General features: G+C 38.3%; 1 protein-coding gene across 1 annotated transcript in view; it reads right to left on the reverse strand.

Annotated features, from left to right (window-relative positions):
* The window catches only part of si:ch1073-335m2.2 (msx2-interacting protein), a 42,511-nt gene that overhangs the window by 12,522 nt on the left and 7,128 nt on the right, over positions 1–22,861 (reverse strand). Inside the window, exons 5-10 of the mRNA XM_057845596.1 lie at positions 22,450–22,650; positions 791–942; positions 580–705; positions 380–493; positions 184–297; positions 6–106 (exon numbers count right to left, since the gene is read on the reverse strand). Coding sequence (XP_057701579.1) covers positions 6–106; positions 184–297; positions 380–493; positions 580–705; positions 791–942; positions 22,450–22,650 — 808 coding nt within the window. The remainder of the gene's footprint in view (positions 1–5; positions 107–183; positions 298–379; positions 494–579; positions 706–790; positions 943–22,449; positions 22,651–22,861) is intronic.

The following is a 22,861-nucleotide window of genomic DNA, read 5'->3' on the forward strand; positions in this document are numbered from 1 at the left end:
TTTACCGTCGTTCAGGAGGAATTTCATAAAGCTCTCTAATGTCTTGACCAGATGTCTGCATAGCTCTGAAGAATGCCATTTGGCTCTCTTGACTTGCAAAGTCCACCTATCATATATAATCAAATTGTTCAATATCAAATCCTTTTTAATAGTACAAATGCAACATTCAACAAAATTGTTCACCTTAATTTTGCTGCCTCCAATCTTCCAGCCTTTGGTCTCTCTTACAGCAGTCTGAGCAAAATCTGTGTTGTTGTAGAAGATGAGGGCCATCCCTTTCATTCTGTCAAATAAAACCTACCCAGAAAAAAACAAAATGCGTTCAAACCCATACGATGAGAGTATGAAACACAACACCCCTAAAAAATACACAACTTACCTTGACAACATGTCCATAGCGACAGAAATGCCGTGTGAGGTATTGCTCTGTGATATTTGTTGTGAGTCCGTCAAGCCAAACACACGCTGTAGGCATACTTTTGCCAAAACCAAGCTTTAAAATGTAAAAGAAAATATAAATATTACAAAAAAGTAATAGAATGACAGGAAAGAGAATTTCTTGTAATTGTTGAATAATACCTTTATTCTATTGCTCCCAAGATATTCGCTGTCCATTTTTTTAATGGCCTTGCAAACACTTGCAATATCAGAATATTGCACAAATGCATACTGAGGAACTCCATTTATTTTCTTAATGTCAATGTCCTTGTAAAGAACAAAAATATTTTTAGAGACCGATAAAAAAAAAAAAAAAAATACATTAAATGTTCAAAGAAAGCTCATATCTTACGACAATTTCGCCAAAGCGCTGAAATATTTCAAAAAGTTGTTCACGGCTGGTTGTCTTTTCAAGGTTGCCAATAAATAATGTTCTTGTTGCTTTAGGGTGGAATTCATCTATCCGGCCATCCAGGGGTCTGAACTCATTCTCGCTCTCCGTTTCTAAGAAAAGAAATGTGACAGTATTATGATAAAATCAGAGTAAAAATAATCAGCATTTCTTTTGTTTCTGTGTGAAAACAACAAATGCAAAACTGTTGTTGCTACATGGATTGTGACCATTTTAAATTATATTTCAAATTATTTGGAAAACAGCCACACATTCCTCTCCACCTATGTGAGCTCGTGGGAGACCAGACCAAAAAGATTGAAAGTGCACACTTGCTGAAGGAGCAGTTTCTATTTTTTCCCCCTCTTTTTTGGCGCACTTAAATCATGATAAAAATAACATTGCTGTATCGTAAGACGTGCATGAACCATTGTGTATTGATGCATTCAGTGGTGATCTAGTACAATGTGACAACATTCCATCTCCATTTTTGGTCTACTGCATTGAAATTCTTGTAGTCTGTGCTGGGCGTCAGTGATATATCTCACTAAGAGCCGAATAGCTCTTCTTTAGTCTCAATGACATTTGTTGCATATAAGTCCCCAAATTAATTAAACTTATGGACACTCAAATACTTTTAGAGCAGAAAACACGCATTTTATAAACATACAGGGATACGATAGTGAAGGGATATGTCGTTCACTTGAGTAAACGAATCCATTCCGGTTCGTTCAGTAAAAAGATTCGTTCAAACAAATCGTTCAACGAAACGTTCGCCCCCCTCATTTCCCCACCCACCCAAATGAATCGTTGGGTTACTGAACGGGAAGTGACGTTGCCCAACGAATCACCAAAGACCGCTTAGCAATATAACTGAATGGGAAGTGACATTATTTGGTCCAGCCCCCTCTTGCACACAAGCCCCTAATTGGTCGCTCGTCGTAGATTCAGAAGTGAGTGACATTCTGTTTTCGCTGCCTCGTCTAGTCTCGTCTCTCCCCCGCTGCTGCAATAGCGAGGGAGAACTTCCGCGTCGTCAATCGTATTTCTATGGGATCAAAGTCATGGCTCGTGCATGCATTTTAAATTAGGAACACGGTTAAACGTTTTCCATTCGGGTAGGCTCGGTGGCGCACGGACTTTCTCTAGCAGGATCTTGATCACATATACAACATTGCCGCTACCAGCCTCCGTGACACGCTTGCTGTCACGCGAGTAAAAAGAGAAATCAAAAGTTTAATTTCTAAATGTGGAACGACCAACACATTATATTTATATATATATTTATTTATATATATTTATTTATATATCGGTGTTGTGTTTCTGTTTTTATGCTCATCAATATTATTTTTGGTAACTATTATTAGAACTAAAGTGTAAATAGCTGGTTGTCAAATATGTTGCTGTGAAATGAAAACAATACTATTATTGATATTAAAAAAGTTTCATTGCAAATCACTATTAAGAGGATCTTATTGTAATATCATTTTTGCACTGGTATTAATGAATAAATAATCCAGTCAGCTCTCCTGTCATCCCCTCATCTCAGATCATCAAATGCTGACGAGAAATAATTTTTTCCTCTTTGCAATGTCGCCTTTCCACTCTCATTAGTCTGTTAAGAAAAATGGAGACATATTGCTACATCACCCATGCCTGCTTGTGTTGTTTTGACCGGTTGAGTAGCGCAGGATGGACGGATGGAAATTAATTTGTCAAACCAACCAAAACCTGGCACGAAAAAAATAAATAAAACACTCGGGAAAAAATATTACATGTATATAGTGTTTCATTGCAAATCAGTATTATGGTGATCACACTAACTATTAATTTTCCTGTGCACAGATGAGGTAAGCAAGCCTCCATAGATTGACAGTTCTCTCCGCCTTGCGCTGCCGTTACGTATCCGCAGCTCACCTTTTGCTTGCCTCGTAGCTACCCGCGAAAGAGTTTTAAACTACTGTAAATTCGATAGTATGTCGTCATATGTAGTCCCGAGTTTGTTGGGAAAAGTAGTACACTAAACCATGCTCGCTAGGTTTGCGTGGTATTTTTGTGTGTTTGAGCAGCACATGATAGGCTCCACATTAACAAGTATGCGACAAAGTCCTTTCCTTTCACTTTTTGACTCGTTCACTGCGTGACTGGAAAGTCAAGTTAGCAGCAATCTCGGTCAGGAGCCGGAGGACACCGAGTCACTGAAAGGGAAGTGACATAACTCAGTCTTGCCCCCCGCCTGCACGCTGGCTGCTTATTGGCCACACGTGGAAGTGAGTGACGGACGCTCTGATTCTGTTTCCGCTCCCTCCACCTGCCCGCGATGAAGCTGGCGTCTGATTGGTCGTGCGCGATGTCAGATGCTAGAGGTGTGCAAAATTTCCGATTCTTAGATTATTCGCGATTCGGCCGTGGAAGATTCGAGAACGATTCAAAAACATCCAAATTCCGATTATTGAAATATGCCAAGGAAAGCGGAAGTACAACACACTCAGCGCGCCGCGCGGTCTTCGGGACCAAACGGAGCTGGAGTAGCTAAACATTATGCTTCTCATTAACCGGCCCCTCGGGTAATGCCAACGCTCAACTCACGGCTCTAGCTCAACTCATGCCACGAGATAAAAAAAAACAACAACATACCTGACTGCTGCCGAAAAGCTGCTACAAGTACAGCTAAGCTACATAATGTTACGGTAGATATCATTTATATAGGACTAGATGGATTATAGACTCGGTAGCGGTAGCAGCACATCTGCAAAAAGCTAGATGCGGGCGTTAGTAAACGGCCGCCATCTTAAAGCAGTAAACTTCTCTGCAATGCTGTTGTAGCGAACCTTCCAAGCAAACCTAATTAACTTTTTATCTAAAATACTCCTAAATCGGTAAAATATTGACTTGAATCTATCTTTAAAATCGTTTTAAAACTTTCACATGTCAAAAGTAGACAAAAGGGAAATTATGGAATAACGGGAGCAATTTTAACAACTTTAACGGTTGATTCACAACATTAAATTAATTGAATGTAGTTTAAAGCTGCTGATACAGAATGAGGACTGGAGTTTTTTTATTTAATGTTATTTTTGTATATTTGTTTACTGCTATATGTTAACTTGATACTGAAATAGTAGTTTGGTTTAGCCTGAGAGTATTTTTGAACAATTTTGGAACTAATGTAAAAAACTTTATTTAAAAAAAAAAAAAAAAAAAAAAAAAGGAGGGGGGTGCATCAATAATCGTTTTATAATCGAATCGGAGCCTCTGAATCGTAATCGTAATCGAATCGTTAGGTGCCCAAAGATTCCCAGCTCTATCAGATGCTGCCGCTTGCTCAACGCCCTCCCACGCAAGTCCCGACACCCAACTTCCTTAAGAACTAATCAGTGCAAAAGGTGATTAGTTCAGTCTCATTCCTCCAAACAATTCGTTCAATAAGAACAAATCGTTCACGACCGATACAACACTAGGATACGACAGGGAAGGAAAAATTGCCATAATTGTCTGTGGTGTGAAATCTTTCACACAAAAATTAAATATGCTGGAAGCGCCACCAATTTAAGTAATCAACTTAGCGGTTTTCATCTTGAATTGATACAGTGCCTTGCAAAAGCATTCGGCCCCCTTGAATCTTGCAACCTTTCGCCACATTTCAGGCTTCAAACATAAAGATATGAAATTTAATTTTTTTGTCAAGAATCAACAACAAGTGGGACACAATCGTGAAGTGGAACAACTTTATTGGATAATTTAAACTTTTTTAACAAATAAAAAACTGAAAAGTGGGGCGTGCAATATTATTCGGCCCCTTTACTTTCAGTGCAGCAAACTCACTCCAGAAGTTCAGTGAGGATCTCTGAATGATCCAATGTTGTCCTAAATGACCGATGATGATAAATAGAATCCCATGTGTGTAATCAAGTCTCCGTATAAATGCACCTGCTCTGTGATAGTCTCAGGGTTCTGTTTAAAGTGCAGAGAGCATTATGAAAACCAAGGAACACACCAGGCAGGTCCGAGATACTGTTGTGGAGAAGTTTAAAGCTGGATTTGGATACAAAAAGATTTCCCAAGCTTTAAACATCTCAAGGAGCACCGTGCAAGCCATCATATTGAAATGGAAGGAGCATCAGACCACTGCAAATCTACCAAGACCCGGCCGTCCTTCCAAACTTTCTTCTCAGACAAGGAGAAAACTGATCAGAGATGCAGCCAAGAGGCCCATGATCACTCTGGATGAACTGCAGAGATCTACAGCTGAGGTGGGAGAGTCTGTCCATAGGACAACAATCAGTCGTACACTGCACAAATCTGGCCTTTATGGAAGAGTGGCAAGAAGAAAGCCATTTCTCAAAGATATCCATAAAAAGTCTCGTTTAAAGTTTGCCACAAGCCACCTGGGAGACACACCAAACATGTGGAAGAAGGTGCTCTGGTCAGATGAAACCAAAATTGAACTTTTTGGCCACAACGCAAAACGATATGTTTGGCGCAAAAGCAACACAGCTCATCACCCTGAACACACCATCCCCACTGTCAAACATGGTGGTGGCAGCATCATGGTTTGGGCCTGCTTTTCTTCAGCAGGGACAGGGAAGATGGTTAAAATTGACGGGAAGATGGATGCAGCCATATAGAGGAAGATTCTGGAAGAAAACCTGTTGGTATCTGCACAAGACCTGAGACTGGGACGGAGATTTATCTTCCAACAGGACAATGATCCAAAACATAAAGCCAAATCTACAATGGAATGGTTCAAAAATAAACGTATCCAGGTGTTAGAATGGCCAAGTCAAAGTCCAGACCTGAATCCAATCGAGAATCTGTGGAAAGAGCTGAAGACTGCTGTTCACAAACACTCTCCATCCAACCTCACTGAGCTCGAGCTGGTTTGCAAGGAAGAATGGGCAAGAATGTCAGTCTCTCGATGTGCAAAACTGATAGAAACATACCCCAAGCGACTTGCAGCTGTAATTGGAGCAAAAGGTGACGCTACAAAGTATTAACGCAAGGGGGCCGAATAATATTGCACGCCCCACTTTTCAGTTTTTTATTTGTTAAAAAAGTTTAAATTATCCAATAAATTTTGTTCCACTTCACGATTGTGTCCCACTTGTTGATTCTTGACAAAAAATTAAAATTTTATATCTTTATGTTTGAAGCCTGAAATGTGGCGAAAGGTTGCAAGGTTCAAGGGGGCCGAATACTTTTGCAAGGCACTGTAGATACTAGGGATGTCCCCGATCCGATCACGTGATCGGAAGTCAGGCCGATGGCACCATTTTTTAGAGGATTAGATTTGAATCTAAAATCTAACATTTAAAAAATAGATTTTTAAGGGCTAAAAAGTAACAAAATATTCCAGAAATACAATGGCATTGCCAAAATAAAAATACAGTGGTAGCTCTACATACAAAGTTAATTCGTTCCAGGACCTTGTTTGTAAGTCGAAATAGTCGTATGTAGAGCAGGATTTTCCCATAAGAATACATTATAATTGCATTCAATCGTTCCACAGCCCGAAAACCTACACTAAATCCTTAATAAATCCTGCTGGTACTATTGCAAATAGCAATTACACAGAGCAAAACAAATATGTTATGAATAAAAATCGGAATAATAATAATAGTAATAATAATAATAATACCTGTAACAATGTAACGAATCGGATTCTAATGTGGCAGATGCGTTTTGCGTGCCTGACCTAACAAAATGCGTGGCTGCGCTGACTTGACAGAGCGAGAGACAGACTTTTTAACTTTCACTTTGTTCAGCTGCGGCGGACAGTATGCATGTTGTGTTGCACAAGTTCTGAAATAAATGATTAAAAACCTGAAGAAGCTAGCAATTTTACCACAATAATAATTGTCACCTTAACTTATAAAAGACTGGCGAACGGAGGTCGTCGGAGGACCGTCGAGATCATAGACATTCTACGGCCGTATTCTCGAGCCAGTTCACAGACACGCGCACCACGCTCATATTTTTCTATAATTTCCATCTTCATTTCAATGGCATGCCTCACCTTTTTCCTTTTTTCACCACCTGCACCAAGACTCCTGGAAAAAGTGGAAGCGGAAGTACCATACTGTACAGTAACATGTTTGGAACATGTAACATTTTTTCTTTTTCCTTTTTTTTTTGAACAAGTGTTTTTCTGTATTGGATCGGGACTCGGTAACGGCAGATTCTAAAAATCAGGGGACTCGGACACAGAAATATGTGATCGTGCCATCCTAATTAGAGATGTCCCGATCCGATACTTGGATCGGAGCGGATGCCGATACGGGCAAAAAAATGCGCATCGGTATCGGATCGGAATACGGGAAAAATTCCAATCCTGACTTCCGATCCAGTTTTTTTTTTTTTTAATTCCGGTCGGGGTTTTCCAGTGCATAATCCATTCCAGTTTTTGCTTCGGTTTCCCTAAAATCCGGTCTGCATTTTACTGCACTCCTTCAACACACTACATTTACATTACCGTCTCCCAATTTACCGAGAGAATTTATCGGTAAAAATGTCAGCTGTGTGGGATCATTTCACCTTAAAGGACAACAAAGACGAAGAGGCAGGGAGCAACATATGCCACAATAAAGTCAAGCGTAGTGGTAAAGCTGTAAGAAGTTTTAATACAACCAACCTAATCAAGCATTTTGCGAAATACCACCACAAACAATATGAGGAGTATGTCAAGAAAACCGAAGACAAAAAGAAAGGTCCTACGCAACTAACACTGGCAGAAACTTTTGCTATGCGTAACAAACTGGCACTCGACAGTCCCAAAGCCCAGGGAATAACAGGAGTCATTGCCGAAGAATTCATTCTGGATGACGAGCCATTATCTCACGTGAGTAAAGACGCACATTCCAACACGCGAGTCGGCCGTTGAAGATTCGAGAACGATTCACAAACATCCAAATTCCGATTATTGAAATATCTCAAGTAAAGCGGAACTAATACACAGCGCGGTCTTCGGGACGCAATGAGAAACTGACCGCATTGCGTCCCGAAAGCAAACATAACTTGTCTTAGACCCGGGTAATGCCAATGCTCAACTCACGGCTTTAGCTCAACTCATGCCGCTGGATAAAAAACACAAGAATACCTGACTGCTGTGATAGCCGCTACAAACTACGTCAACGTCGTTTTACTGGAGATAATAGATATCATATGTATATAGAACCAGATGCTACACGACAGACTCGACTGCGTTAGCAACATTGAAGTATTGAAAACCAGATGCGTTAGTAAACAGTCGCCATCTTAAAGCAGAAGACTTCCCTAGTAGGCTGTTGTGAACCTTCCAAGCGAACCTAATTAACTTTGTATCTAAAATACTCCTAAATCGGCAAAATCTTGACTTGAATCCATCTTCAAAACAGTTTTAAAACTTTCACATGTCGAAAGTAGACAGAAGGGAAATTATGGAATAACGGGAGCAATTTTAACAACTTTAACAGTTGATTCGCAAAATTAAATGAATTGAATGTAGTTTAAAGGTGCTGATACAGAATGGGGACTTGAGTATTTTATTTACTGTTTTAAAATGTTAACTTGATACTGAAATAGTCGTTTATTTAAACCTGAGAGGCTTTTTATACAATTTTTGTAACTAATGCACGAAACATTAAAAGCATCTAATAGCTTGGGGGATTTGTGGGATTTTCCACTGAGGTTGTTGGTGTGTTTTGCTTTTTAAAGACAGTTTACAATATTATTTGCACGTTTTACTGACCGACTATGCCATTTCTGTTTGTTATTTATGTTTTGTGTTTGTCACTGAATAAACAGGTCAGTTTCTTGTTACCAACCGTTGTGTGTTATTCAAACTCACCTAATTCAGCCCGTTAGTTGTTATCAAGAGTACTAAAACCTTTTTCAACATGAGTCTGACAACTAAGTAAGGAGGCTAAATAACTTTTAACTTTAACACATGCTCAGATAGGTCAGTATCGGTATCGGCCAGAATCGGTATCGGATCGGAAGTGCAAAACAATATCGGTATCGGATCGGAAGTGCAGAAACCTGGATTGTGACATCACTAATCCTAATAAATACACACCCTACTCATGTCTGAACACGACTGCAAAGGATGGTTCCCATAACTACTTGTGAGTCCTGTAGTTATAGAAAATGAGTACCCAGGTTCCTGCGGTCCGAAAGCGTCTGACACATTATGATATTAAGGTTACAGGTGAACATGAGCCTATCCCAGCAGATTTTAGAAATTGGGTATAGGGTTGAACCCAATAAACTCAAGTACAATGGGGAGGTACCAACTACTCTATCAGCGTAGTGGGCCCCTGCTACACAGCGGGCAAAGGGATCAAGGCCAACTATGGATTGCAAATGTCTGCAAATAATGGCCGATCGCCTAAAAATGGTTAAAACTGATTAAAAAAAAATAGTTTAAAACATAACTTCAGCAAACTATGATTGGATTTCACAGATACAGTTTTCATGTTTAGTTGAAATGAAACATTAAGATTCTAAGTAAATTTACTCACTAGTGAGGTTTAGAAGGTTTCAAAGAGATGAGAGTTGCCATGTTGTAGACGATCCCTGCTCTACATTGCGCCAAAAAAGACAACAAAAATATCAAATCCAAACGCGTGGCCCATTTGCCCCATTGCCAAAGGCAACTTCAAACTGTTGAATAATTCCCACGATCACCACATTGAGAAAAGACCATTTTGACTAATCAAATATACCAGAATCATGTCAAACGCCCCGGAGGCTAAAATGTCTATAATTGCAAATCAAATAATCACACGATTCTCCATCTGACTAGTCACTCATAATTGGCTACAAAACATCACTTGTCAGTCAACTCATGTTAGACTTCTGCCAGAAACCATAATTGTGACAACCTGAGGCATTTTTGGGACAAAGTTGGTAACCAGTCTTCTTCTTTTGTCAATTTGGGCATGCTGAATTCAAATCTGACATATGACAAGTTCTATCTAACTTCTGGTGCCCTCTGGAGGTCATTGACGTTTGAGGCCACAATTGCCCCATTTAAATCCAGTTTCTTAGTTTTACTGTCCATTACATGCACCAGGAACACTGTGAAATAAGATAATAACCATCTTCTGCTAATTTTGTGGCACTGAATTCATAGCCTACATTTTTACAACTTCACATCTTCGCGTCTCCTACAGGAATTGTTCTTTGTGTGTAGGCACTAGAACACTACCATACATTGCATTCTATAAGTGAGATATGAGTGGTATGAAAGATAAATGAAATATATGTAGATATCTAGCAAGATTACTACATCAGTTCATTAGTGTGAAATTTCTAATTGTTGGTACTCAGTATGGGGATAAATACTTACGAGAGTATTACAAAATGGCTACCTTACACAATAAATTAGCTTAGCCTGCTGTGTTTTGGTAAATATCGCCTGTGGAAAATCATCCACTTAATAATTGCTCTAAAACATTTTTTGAGTAGGGCTGTCAAAATTATCGCGTTAACTGGCGGTAATTAATTTTTTAAAATAATCACTTTAAAATACTTGACGCCATTAACGCACATGCCCCGCTCAAACAGATTAAAACGACAGTGTAATGTCCATTTATTACTTGTGTTTTTTTGTGTTTTGTCGCCCTTTGCTGGCGCTTGGGTGCGACTGATTTTATGGCACCATCCATGAGCATTGTGTAATTATTGACGTCAACAATGGCGAACTACTAGTTTATTTTTTGTTTGAAAATTTTACAAATTTTATTAAAACGAAAACAAGAGTTTAGGGTTAAGGGTTTTAATATAAAATTTCTATAACTTGTACTAACATTTATCTTTTAAGAACTACAAGTCTTTCTATCCATGGATCGCTTTAACAGAATGTTAATCATGTTAATGCCATCTTGTTGATTTATTGTTATAATAAACAATTACAGTACTTATGTACAGTATGTGGAATGTATATATCCGTCTTGCGTCTTATCTGTCCATTCCAAAAATAATTTACAGAAAAATATGGCATATTTTAAAGATGGTTTGAATTGCGATAAATTACATTTTTAAGCTGTGATTAACTCGATTAAAACTTTTAATCATTTGACAGCCCTATTTTTGAGACCGATTCCACAAATGTGCCTTTGCTGAGTGTCTGCGCTCTCTAATGGTCAGTAATCATGTAATACGCTTCCTCATGAGTAGGTGGTAACAGGTAGTTAATTACTTTCTTTAGTGATGCGTCAGGTAGAGGTGAACGTAGCATTAACTGGTAGCAAAACTATAACGATGACTGCAATGGAATACTTTTTGAAATGGTAAGGTGCTAACTCAGAACTAGACACTGAACAAAATTCTGACCCAGATTAAGGCTCAAGTATGAGTGACGGTCAAAAAAAAGCAAAGGGACTTTCATCGCTGAAAGTCTCTAGCATGAGGCAATATAGCAAAAGAAAAAAAGAAAAATCTTTCATTGGTATTTATCAAAGATTAATTTCCCCCCTGCATACAATGATACCTACCCCACTACAACAAGCCCAAGGTGTGCCCAGTGAGTACAGTAATAGGATGATTATAAAATGTGTCTTTGTGTTTGTTTGATTCTTATTCAAGGCAAGGCAAGGCAAATTTATTTATATAGCACAATTCAACACAAGGCAATTCAAAGTGCTTTACATCACATGAAGATCATAAAAATCACATTTAAATCAATACAACGTAAAAACCAAGACAAAAGATCACATTTAATCACAAATAGAATAAAAATAAATAAATAAAAATAAAACAAAAATAACAAAAACTACTACTACTAATAATAATTGAAATCAGCAATGGAGATAAGCACAAGAGGAATAGAAAGCAGGTAGATTGAAATATATAGCCAGTTATGGATATGCAGTGCTAAACAAAAGCGTTTTTAGCCCTGATTTAAAAGAGCTAACAGTTTGAGCATACTTCAGACGTTCGGGTAACTTGTTCCAGAGGTGAGGAGCATAATAACTAAATGCTGCCTCACCCTGCTTGGTTCTTGTTCTTGGAACATGCAGAAGACCGGTTCCAGACGACCTTAGGGGTCTAGATGTCTCATAGGAATCTAACAAGTCAAGCATGTATTTTGGTCCAAGGCCATTAAGTGTTTTGTAGACGAAGCAGTAGTATTTTATAGTCTATCCTTTGACTCACTGGAAGCCAGTGTAGTGATTTCAAAACCGGTGTAATGTGGTCCAGCTTCCTTGCATTTGTGAGGACTCTGGCTGCAGCATTCTGTACAAGCTGCAGCTTCCTGACTGATTTTTTATCAAGACTCGTAAATATACCGTTGCAATAGTCCAATCTGCTGAAAATGAATGCATGCATAAGTTTTTCCATGGTTTTGTTGAGTCAGAATCCCCTTAATTCCGGTTATATTTTTTAGGTGGTAATAAGCGGATTTAGTGACGGACTTTAGATGGCTATCAAATTTTAGGTCTGAGTCAATAATTACGCCAAGGTTTCTGACTTGATTTGTAGCTGTAAGTGACATTGTGCTAAGTCACCTGCTTATCTTTGACCTTTCCTTTTTTGGTCCAAAAATGATCACCTCTGTCTTCTCCACATTTAACTGGAGAAAATTCTGGCACATCCATTCATTGATTTGATGAATGCATTTACTCAGGAAGACTAAGGGACTATAATCATGTGGGGACACAGAAATGTACAGTTGTGTGTCATCTGAATAGGTGTGATAGGAGATGTCATACTGTTCCATTATCTGAGCTAACGGAAGCATATAGATGTTAAATAAGAGTGGTCCAAGAATTGACCCTTGAGGGACTCCACACGTGAATTTGGTTCGTTCTGACTGATAGTTTCCGATTGACACAAAGAAATCCCTATCATGTAAATAGGATGTGAACCACTGAAGAATAGTGCCAGTAAGCCCTAACCACTGTTCCAATCTGCTGAGTAGTATGTTGTGATTAACAGTGTCGAATGCGGCGCTGAGATCCAATAGTAACAGAACAGATGATTTGCCTGCATCGGTATTCTGACGAATATCATTTAGGACTTTGATAAGCACGGTCTCGGTGCTGTGTTGTGGCCGAAATCCAGACTGAAATGAGTTAAAAAGATTGTTTTGCATCATAAAAGTCTGGATCTGTTCGAACACAACCCTTTCGATAATTTTCGGAATGTCAGAATTTGATATTGGCCTGTGATTGCTAATGGTTGAGGCATCCAGATTAGGGTTTTTTAGGAGAGGTTTTATTACTGCAGTTTTTAAAGTCTGTGGAAACTCTCCTGTTTGGAAAGAAGTATTTATAATCTGAAGTATGTCTGGGGCTATGCAATGAAAAACAGTTTTGAAAAAGTTTGAAGGAAGGATGTCAAGGCAGCATGTTGTGGGCTTTAATTTTGACACAATTTCTGTTAAAGTGGCATAGTCCAAGAGGCTAAACTGTCTAAGATTGACGTGTGGGACATTTTGGGAGGCATTGTGTGTAACAATTGTTAATCTGGAGTTGCACACAGTCTGTCTAATCTTTAGTACTTTGTGTGTAAAGAATGCTGCGAAATCATTACAGGACACCTCAGATGCCAATTCCTGTGGTATTGATGCTTGTGGGTTTGTCAGTTTGTCAACAACAGAAAATAGTGTTCGAGTATTGTTGGTGTTTCTACTAATGATCTCTGAAAAATATGACTGTCTAGCATTTTTCAGTTCCTGGTTGTATTTGCGAAGACTCTGTTTGTAGATATCATAAAAAACTAGGAGTTTGTTTTTTCGCCATCTGCGTTCTGCTCGTCTACAATCTTGCTTTTGTTTTAAAGCTAGTATGGCATTTCTCCAGGGTGACCTCTTCTTTCTTGACAAAGTTTTTGTCTTAACCGGGGCAATAGTGTCAATTACAGTCATCACACTGGAACTGAAACTATTTACAAGTTCTTCCACTGGAGCTGTTGTAGGGGTTAATGGTGAGGCATAGGCCTGTGTGAATAACGCACAAGTGTTATCACTTATGTAACGCTTCCTAACCACCTCTGTTTCCCTTTTTAGAGGATGGACGGGGTGGTCATTTTAAATACATACATTCAATACATACATACACTTCATATTGGCATTATAGGTTATAGAAATTCATTTGTACGTTTTTTTTGCTGGTGCCTTGGGAATTTTATACGGGAAAAAAGTGTGCCTTGGATCAAACATGTTTGAAATACACCAACCTAAGGTATGCAGCTGTGCAATGTAGACTATTTTTCTTGAAATTGCAATCTTTCCTTTGACTTTGGGTGCTGCAACCACATTTAACAAGAGTGATAAATTGAGGTATAGAAAGAAGGGAACAGAACTGGCAGAAAACATCTTTCTAAATTCCTCAACCCATACTTTCTGGTGAAGGCAGTTCACATGTTTGTTGATTTGCTTAGAGGCATAGAGCTGTTTGATATTGTGCCATCCTGATATGGAATAAGAAATGCATTATGACTTGTGGTGAAAGAAACCCCTGAGCAAATAGTGAGTTCCTGGCAATGTTTGATGATGTGTATGAAACCGCTTTGAAATCTGCACAAATGAAGGCCTCCACATTGACACACGTTGCACCGCTTAGGTCACATCTTCAAAGATAATGATGCACAAAATACTAATGGACTATGAAACGAGACCTCTTTGAACTTCGATCCTTCGATAGCATGTAAGTGTGGAAGAGCATCACCAAAGTTTGCGGCTACTGTGTGAGCTGGAACGGATTTCCTTCTCATGAGAGTGCCTCCCTTCAGCCATACTTTTTCACAATTGATGTTGGCTACATGTGCAAAAAGGAGAACCAAGACATCTGTATCTCTTAAAGCCACAACAATGACAGAGGCATTACTCCTGATGCAGTACAGAATGTCCAGCCTCAAGTTCTTATGTGTTAACATGTTGATGCCCGATCATCAGCAAAACCACAAGCAAAAACAAATGTTTAATGGAGATAATGTAGATCAGAACAAGTGCTTCTTAACTTGGAAAGGCAGAGGCTTGTTGCTTTATAAAATGTGAAGTATGACATGTGCTTGGAAAGGAGGAATAGCATGATTTATGTTAGGCTAGGCCTTGCCGTCTCTACAGCTAACAGCTCAATATGGTCAATCAATGCGCTGTTTTCATCATGTCTATAGTTTCCTTTGGATTCCAATAGTGTCTCATAATTTTACCTTTCACCCAGTCTCATTGTTTTTTTTTTTCTTTTTTCTTTTTTAACATCTTGGCAAAGTAAACAAAACTCTGGAACCATTTTGAGAGCCGAGGGCTGCAAATAGGAGGTAAAATCAAAATCAATAGCAATATTTAAAAAATGCCTGTACTGATTAGCTTATGAGTTCATAGTTCACCGTTTGCTAAACCCTCACACAAACATGGAAATACTTTGATAAAAATATTAGTAAAATCCGCTTTTCTGTAATCTGACAATGTGTTGCCTTTCATTCCACCTATAATGTATAGCTTATTCACGAATTGTTAAGTGAAAAGTTAGAACAAATAAATCAGTGAAAGATGTTAGAAGCAATAAGGTGACTCAGCAGTTTTCTCCTATGTTAATTGCGACATTTTACTCATCAGAAAATGGTCACTTTGGCCTAATTTATCTGCTAAGGGCTGTCAGAGTATGCAAACATTTATAGGAGTGGAACTTTAAGAAAACTTCAAGAGAAGCTTTTTTACTTTGCAAAGTTCCGTGACCTTTATACCAGAGGTCATGTGAAGTTGTTAAAATGCAAGATGTTAACTCAGCACACAAAAATCAACAGGGGATTGGCCATTTGTTCTTTTATGTCACATTCCTGGTGCATGTAATGGACAGGATGCAAATGAGGCCGCGAAGTTCAATGACCTCTGGAGGTCACCCGAGGTCAGATAGAGCTTGTCATTTGGCAGATTTGAACTCAGCACACCCAAAATGGCAAAAGACTGGTTACCAATTTTGTCCCAAAAATGCCTAAGGGTGCCACAACTCTGGATTCCAACACCAGTCTAATGTGATTTGATTGACACACGATGCTGTGCAGTCAATTATGAGTCACTAGTAGGATCGTTGTGGGATTATTCGATTTGCATTGACAGAAATTACGGTCTCAGAGGGTGTTTCACATGGTTCTGGCCAGTGTTATTGATAAAGGCGTTAGAGTATAACGGCGTTTTCTTTTTTTTTCCAGTAGTGAGTACTCTAATTACTTTTCCCATCTTTGCAACGCCGTTACTGTTACTGAGGACGTGAAGGGGCGCGTTAGCGTTGTTACTACAATTTGGTTGAATTAACCACATATTCTGTTTTTGTCACAGCTGCCTGGGAGGTAAGAGCGGGAGGGAGGAGGGGGGAAATGCGTGGTGACCCAGTTGTAAACGGGATGCTATGTGGCTCGGAGCGTGAACATTAGAGCTGGGAATCTTTGGGCACCAAATTGTTCAAAAATCCTCTCAGGCTAAACCAAACTACTATTTCAGTATCAAGTGAACATATAACAGTAAATAAATATACAAAAATAATAGTAAATAAAATACTCCAGTCCCCATTCTGTACCAGCAGCTTTAAACTACATTGAATTAATTTAATGTTGTGAATCAACCATTACAGTTATTAGAATTGCTCCCGTTATTCCATAATTTCCCTTCTGTCTACTTTAGACATGTCAAATTTTTAAAACTGTTTCCTCATTTAAAGATAATTCAAGACAAGATTTTGCCGGTTTAGACGTATTTTAGATAAAAAGTTAATTAGGTTCGCTACAAAATGGTAAATGGTGTTAAACTTGTATAGCGCTTTTCTACCTCTCAAGAGCCTTCTAGAGAAGTCTACTGCTTTAAGATGGTGGCTTTTTCCTTAACGCCGGCAAGTCTGTCATTTCGCATCTCTGTTGAATAATATATGTTCTAACACCACCGTCGTCTGTCATTTTGCATCTAGTTCTACATATATATTATATCTACTGTAGCCGTATGTTTGTAGCAACTAGCAACTGGGCGTTGTTTGTAGCGGCTGTCGGCCTCATTCAGGTATGATTGTTTTTTCATCTAGCGGCATGAGTTGAACATGATATTTACTCTCGGTCCGTTCCTCGTTGCGTCCCAAAGACTGCGCCTACTGTGTTTTACTTCCGCTATACCTGGTATAATTCAATAATCGGAATTTGGATGTTTGTGAATCGTTCTCGAATCTTTCACGGCCAAATCGCGAATAATCTAAGAATCGGAAATTTCGCCGACTCTAGTTAACATAGCATTCGCGTTCCCGTTAGCGTTAGCATTTAGCGTGAAGAGAGTCATCTTAAATTCGTGGCCAACTTTTTTTTTGTGTACAGTTCATAGCGTACAATTAATTGAAAATAATGTACTGTTCTCCTGTTGAGTATGCTTTATCATCACCAAGTTGCCGTTGTCCTTGTAGATGCTACAATATACCAAATATAGAGACTTGCTCTAAACTTTTCTTGAATGACGTATCCATGAACCTTGTGTGATGTTTTTTTAATCAAAACAACTACAGCAAAGGTAGGATATTCAGAACCTTACATGCATGTTGAAAAATATATCCATATATATTAGGGGGTGACAGTATACACAAGTGCGGGTTCAGTACAACAGGAAAAACAAAAAGGCTTTTTCTCACAGCATTTGAAAGTTAAAGTTTGTATACCTATACTCTTACATAGGTGAAATTTTTAAAAATGTAAAAAGTGTGACCTTTGTGTTTGTTTTTCAGTGAAAAAATCCGATTCCGTCAGTTAATATAAACATATTTGATGTGAAGATGTTATAGAATGTAACATGTAATAACGTGTAGAGCATGAAAAGTAACGTCAGTTATGTTACTGAGTAACTAATTACTCTTACACTGAGATAACTGAGTTACTAACTCAATTACTTTTTGGGAGAAGTAATTTGTAACTATTTTTTTAAAGCAAGATTAACAACACTGGTTCTGGCATATTTCATTAGCCGAATTGGTCTTTCTTTCACATGGCTGGCTACCTGTGACCCAAATTCACAGAAAAGATAATAACATGGAAATTCAATTAGAAATAGTGCACCTTCTAAGAAAAACAAGGCTGAAATGGATAGATTGCAAATGTAATTTACAGGGATTGGTAGAATTTCCATGAATTGTTGTGATTTCAGCAATGCTAGTTCCTGGAGGGGCGGTATAGTATGAAATGCAAAACTATAACCACAGGAGAAAGTACTCCAACACAAGACAAACACATAGGCAGTCTGTGTTTAGAGCGGCAAGACAATGTAGCAGTCCGCAATGTCATAAGAGCCTTGTGAAACAGCACAATATGTTACATTAGTTCCACAGTGGACAATCTCCTTAGGTCTATTCTACTGAGAGTTTAAACCACCTTGTGCAGCGAAATGAAAGGGGTAGAGAGTTGTGAGCCTTCAACGGTGACTGGATTAGTAGTGGCTAGATTCAATTTAAAGGTTCATCAAGACTGTTCAATTTTCAGGGCAAAGCTCACTTTGTGTATTATATTTGCTTGTGAACATGAAACTGATATTTATTTTGATAATAAACCATATGTTTGTAAATGACTAATTGCCTCTTTAACACCACCTTCAAATCACTGACATCTTTGATATCAGTGATGTTCTGTACACACAGGGCGCATTGGAAGTGCATACACTTTAATATACTCAAAGTTTTGGAAACTTAGCAATTGTTCTGCTGCACACTCATATCAACGCAGACACAGCTGTACCCCAAAATTATGTGGAATAATCACCAGTGTAATAATAAATAAAAACACTAGACGGTGACAGCGGCGGCAGATGATGGAGAAGTTTGCTCTTATTCAAGGGCAAGGAATAAGCATAGGCTTCTACATCGGACATCACAGCCCCCGGCCATAACAAACATCCTTTAAATTTGTAAAAGCAAACATCTAACAGCAAACACAGAACATCAGATAACCAAATTCTTTCTCAAAGCAACAAGCTTACACTCCACATCCAAACTTTACTAAACCTAGTGCAAATATATCTGAAAATTGGAACTGGTTTTCTTAGGCGGCCCACCAAACAAGGCTTGAGTAACCTCACATTTCACAAATACTATCGAACAGGAGACTCAAGTGATTTGTTCACAAGATATTCACATTGATCAATTTTGCATGGAAAAAAAAACAGACCTAAAATTCAATGGACTTCTATAAGGAAATGCTTCTTCATTCCACATTTCCAAAGGGAAATGGGGGCATTTCAAAATCTTCAAAAGCCCACTAGAAAAGAATTATGCATGATACTCATTTGTGTATGCGGGGGAATCCTTTCAGCAGATATGTTTATTTAAGTCTAGCACTAAGGCTGCATTACTAATCGATTAAATCAATTAATACGTTAGCTGCCATCGAATTTGATAATCGATTTTTGTTGGCAGTACTGTCCCATTTGGGTACTTGTTTGTGTGCTTTGTGAGCGTGCGCACCGAGTGAGTGAGTGAGAAAGAGTGTGAGAGAAAGAGTGTGAGAGAGAGAGAGACAGCGAGACAGAGAGAGAGAGACAGAGAGTTCGCTGCTAGACTTAGGTTAAATTGCTGAATCAATATTTACGTGAGAGTTAGGCTAGGTTCATACTACAGGTCTTAATGCACAAATCCGATTTTTTGCCATATCTGTTTTTTTGGCGTGCCCATTCAGACTTCCTTTGTCCATTGAGACCGTTCATGTATCACGCAAGCGCACTAATTTGCAGTCCGAGCTGCGCTCAGCCAAGAGACCCGCATGCGCAGAAGCGTCAAAACAATTACACATGCTAGCTGTATGTCATTCCAGAGTGATCAGATTTTGATTTCCAAAAAGAGGACACAAATAACAGACATTAATAATCCCCGTTTAGTCTTTTATTCAAAGTTTATATGGACTGATAGAACGCATACACGCACACACGAGTCTTGACGTGTGTGCGTGAAATGACGTGGGTGCGTCCATTTGCCCCGACTCGTCCATGTGTGCAATAATGAAATATTTCTCATTAAGCGCACAGAATGAAAATCGAAAATTGTAAGGCTTATTCTTTTCTTCATTTTATTTTTTTTATGACTGTGGTCAAGCCCGCTTCGTGCTTAAAAGCAGAGTTCAAGCTAAGCGCTAATGCCCACATGGCTGCCGTCCTCCGTGCCTTTTGCTCTTTGCTGACGTAATTGCTGCATGAATTCCAATTTGGGGGTCTTGACAGTTCAGACCGCCAGTCATGTTCTGAAAAAAAATGTGGCCCAGATTGGATTTGAACCACATACGAAAGTGACTCAGATAGGATTTGAAATGGTCCACTTCTATGTGACTTGTCCCGTTCAGACCGTCAAGTTAATGCCTGACTCAAGTCGGAAAAACACGAAAAAAAATCGTATTCATGCATTAAGACCTGTAGTATGAAACTAGCCTTAGATTGTCTTGAGTCATGTGATCTATTAGATCCACTGTGCAACCGTCAGAGGTGAGTAAATTAAGCCAATTGCATTATTTGTATTCTTTGTTGATGAGACATTACTACTTAGCACGGAGCACTAAGCTAGTTAGCGATTATTCGAATCAGTGTTTTAAGTGTTCGTTTGTATTGTTTTGTAGAAGCATATTAGCACTTGAATTAAGTCTCATTTCCTTTTACAAAGAAACCACACACATAAACCCATTGACATAAAAGTTTAGTCTCCTTTAAACGCAAACTCCCATTCAAACTGTAAATTGTCATACAAAAGAGTGTGCTGTGAAATTGGATTTGGATTGTATTTATGAACAACTGTTTGATAAAGAAAACGTATTTATTATAGTCTGCCTCCTCCTTATTCGATTTTGTTGTTTAGTTTGTTTAAATAAATAAGTCATTGACACAATTTATAACAGCGCTTTGCCCACAAGAAAAAAAATGTATCAGCAGCACTTTTATTTGAGTGAACAGGGCATATGTCTGATTTGTGTACTGACAAATTCTTTTTATGTTTTATACTCATAACTAGGGCTGCAGCTATCGAATATTTTACTAATCGAGTAATCGACTGAAAATTCTATCGATTAATCGAGTAATTGGATAAAACAAATATATTTTTAGGTGAAAAGCAATTATAAAAATACATGAGAAAACAAGACATTTCATCTAATCTTGAACCATTTTCAGTCAATCACTGTCTTTATTTTCGATGTATATTGTTGAAAACAGCCAACAATTGCATCTAAGATGTAACTAGAATAAAAAAAAAAAAGACTAATTCACTGCTTTCACTCAAAAAACGTTTAGATCTTATTAAAAACTATATATATACCTAAAAATGCCGTTACGCTTGATAACACACATCACTTAAAAATTAGGATTTTTTTCCCACGTGTTTCAATTGAATTTCTATTTGTGTCAAGTCATTTTTAAGTTCTAGTTAAGTTTTAAGTTAGTCTAAACCGTAAGTCCTCATAGGATTTTGAGTTTTTGCAGTGTTCAAAATAAATGTATGATACAGGCTGTATTGGAGCACATCAGGGACCAGTACTACTTGGTGTTTTATCCAGCAATGACTACTGAGCTAAAATTAATAGGTAGCATTATTGAGTTTTTATTTTACACCCTCATCACTCCACAACGGTATGTTATGTTAAAGCCTGTATGTAAGACACGTTAGCCACGCATCGACAGTGGTCATAATTAATAGAAACCTAGCCCTCCGCAGGGCTAACGTTACGTGAGCTAGTGACAGTAACGTTAATCTTATTTATTAGCGCTCTACTGCTTTAAGATGGCGGCTGTTTACTAACGCTGCCCAGACGCGGCCGACTCTGTCATTTCGCATCTAGTTCAACATACATGTGATCTCTATGAGACTCATCAGACGCTACCTGCTACCAACGTAGCATCGTGCGGGCTAGTATTTCGCAACGTCGGCGTCGTTTGTAGCGGCTGTCGGCTGCAGTAAGTTTTTTTTGTTTTTGTTTTTTGCTTCTTCCTCTACGCACGTGACATCAGCGCGTTGTCCCGCATTAAAAGTAGTCCGAGCAAAACGTGATGCTTAGAGCTGTCAAAATAAAAGAATACTCGAGGTAAATAAAGTATTCGGATCAGTTTTTAAACTCGAGTTACTCGAGTATTCGTTTCAGCACTATTCATAACCTTTATTTAAAATTTAAAACTTTTATGTACTTAAAACAGTACAGTTGTAGACTACATTTAAGGCAGGAAGCTGTAATGGAAATAATTTTGAATGAAAAAGTCATCCATTTTTGTCTTCATTGTTACTTAAAACATGCCTAAAACAACGTCAAGTTAAATTGTGAAGGTAACTGAAAAAAAAGTGACATTTATCCGATTAATCGTTTAATTATTCATCTGATTAATCGATTATAAAAATAGTTGTTAGTTGCAGTCCTATCTAGAACTATGCAAGTGCTGACAGTTGATACATTATAGAGGCCCTTTAATGAGGATAATCGCTACAGAGAATGGATGGTCAATATAAGCTTAGGACCAGGATTAATGTCCTAAACACCCATTTGCATCATCTACAAACAACATGCCACAATAGAACACTCAATGGAAATGGAACATTCAACATTCAATGATGGCTTTAACTAATTAGTGTTTGAAATATTTTTCTGTTAAAAAATAATGTCTCTGGACATAATCTAATCAAAAGGTTGTCAATACTTTCGGTAACATTACTTACCAGGTCCATTCCAGGCTGTGACTTCTATCAGCATGCCAAAGAACAGCTTTCCTTTCGGGACACTAAGGGCTTTCTCTTGATCCTCTTGCTGTCTAAAGAACACCAAGCCATAGCGGTCCTCTGACGCCCCATGGATCTGCACGGATGTAACTTTACCATGCTTCTTGAACTCATGAAATAGTCCGTCTTTTAAGCTTGTATCTGAAAAGAAAAATATAAAAATGTTGAAGGCTGTGAGGATTTTTTTTTTTTAATTTCAACAATTTTAAAACTCTGGAATAAGCAGGGAAATACCACCAAGTAGCTTTCAGTGAAAAAATGTGTGTCGTCTAATAAAAAGCTTAAAAAGTTCTGAAAATATTCGATAAAATCCATTCATAGGCGAATCTGCAGGTGCTGAACTGTGAATATG

Source organism: Corythoichthys intestinalis, chromosome 9, assembly GCF_030265065.1.
Source record: "Corythoichthys intestinalis isolate RoL2023-P3 chromosome 9, ASM3026506v1, whole genome shotgun sequence".
Lineage (NCBI taxonomy): Eukaryota > Metazoa > Chordata > Actinopteri > Syngnathiformes > Syngnathidae > Corythoichthys > Corythoichthys intestinalis.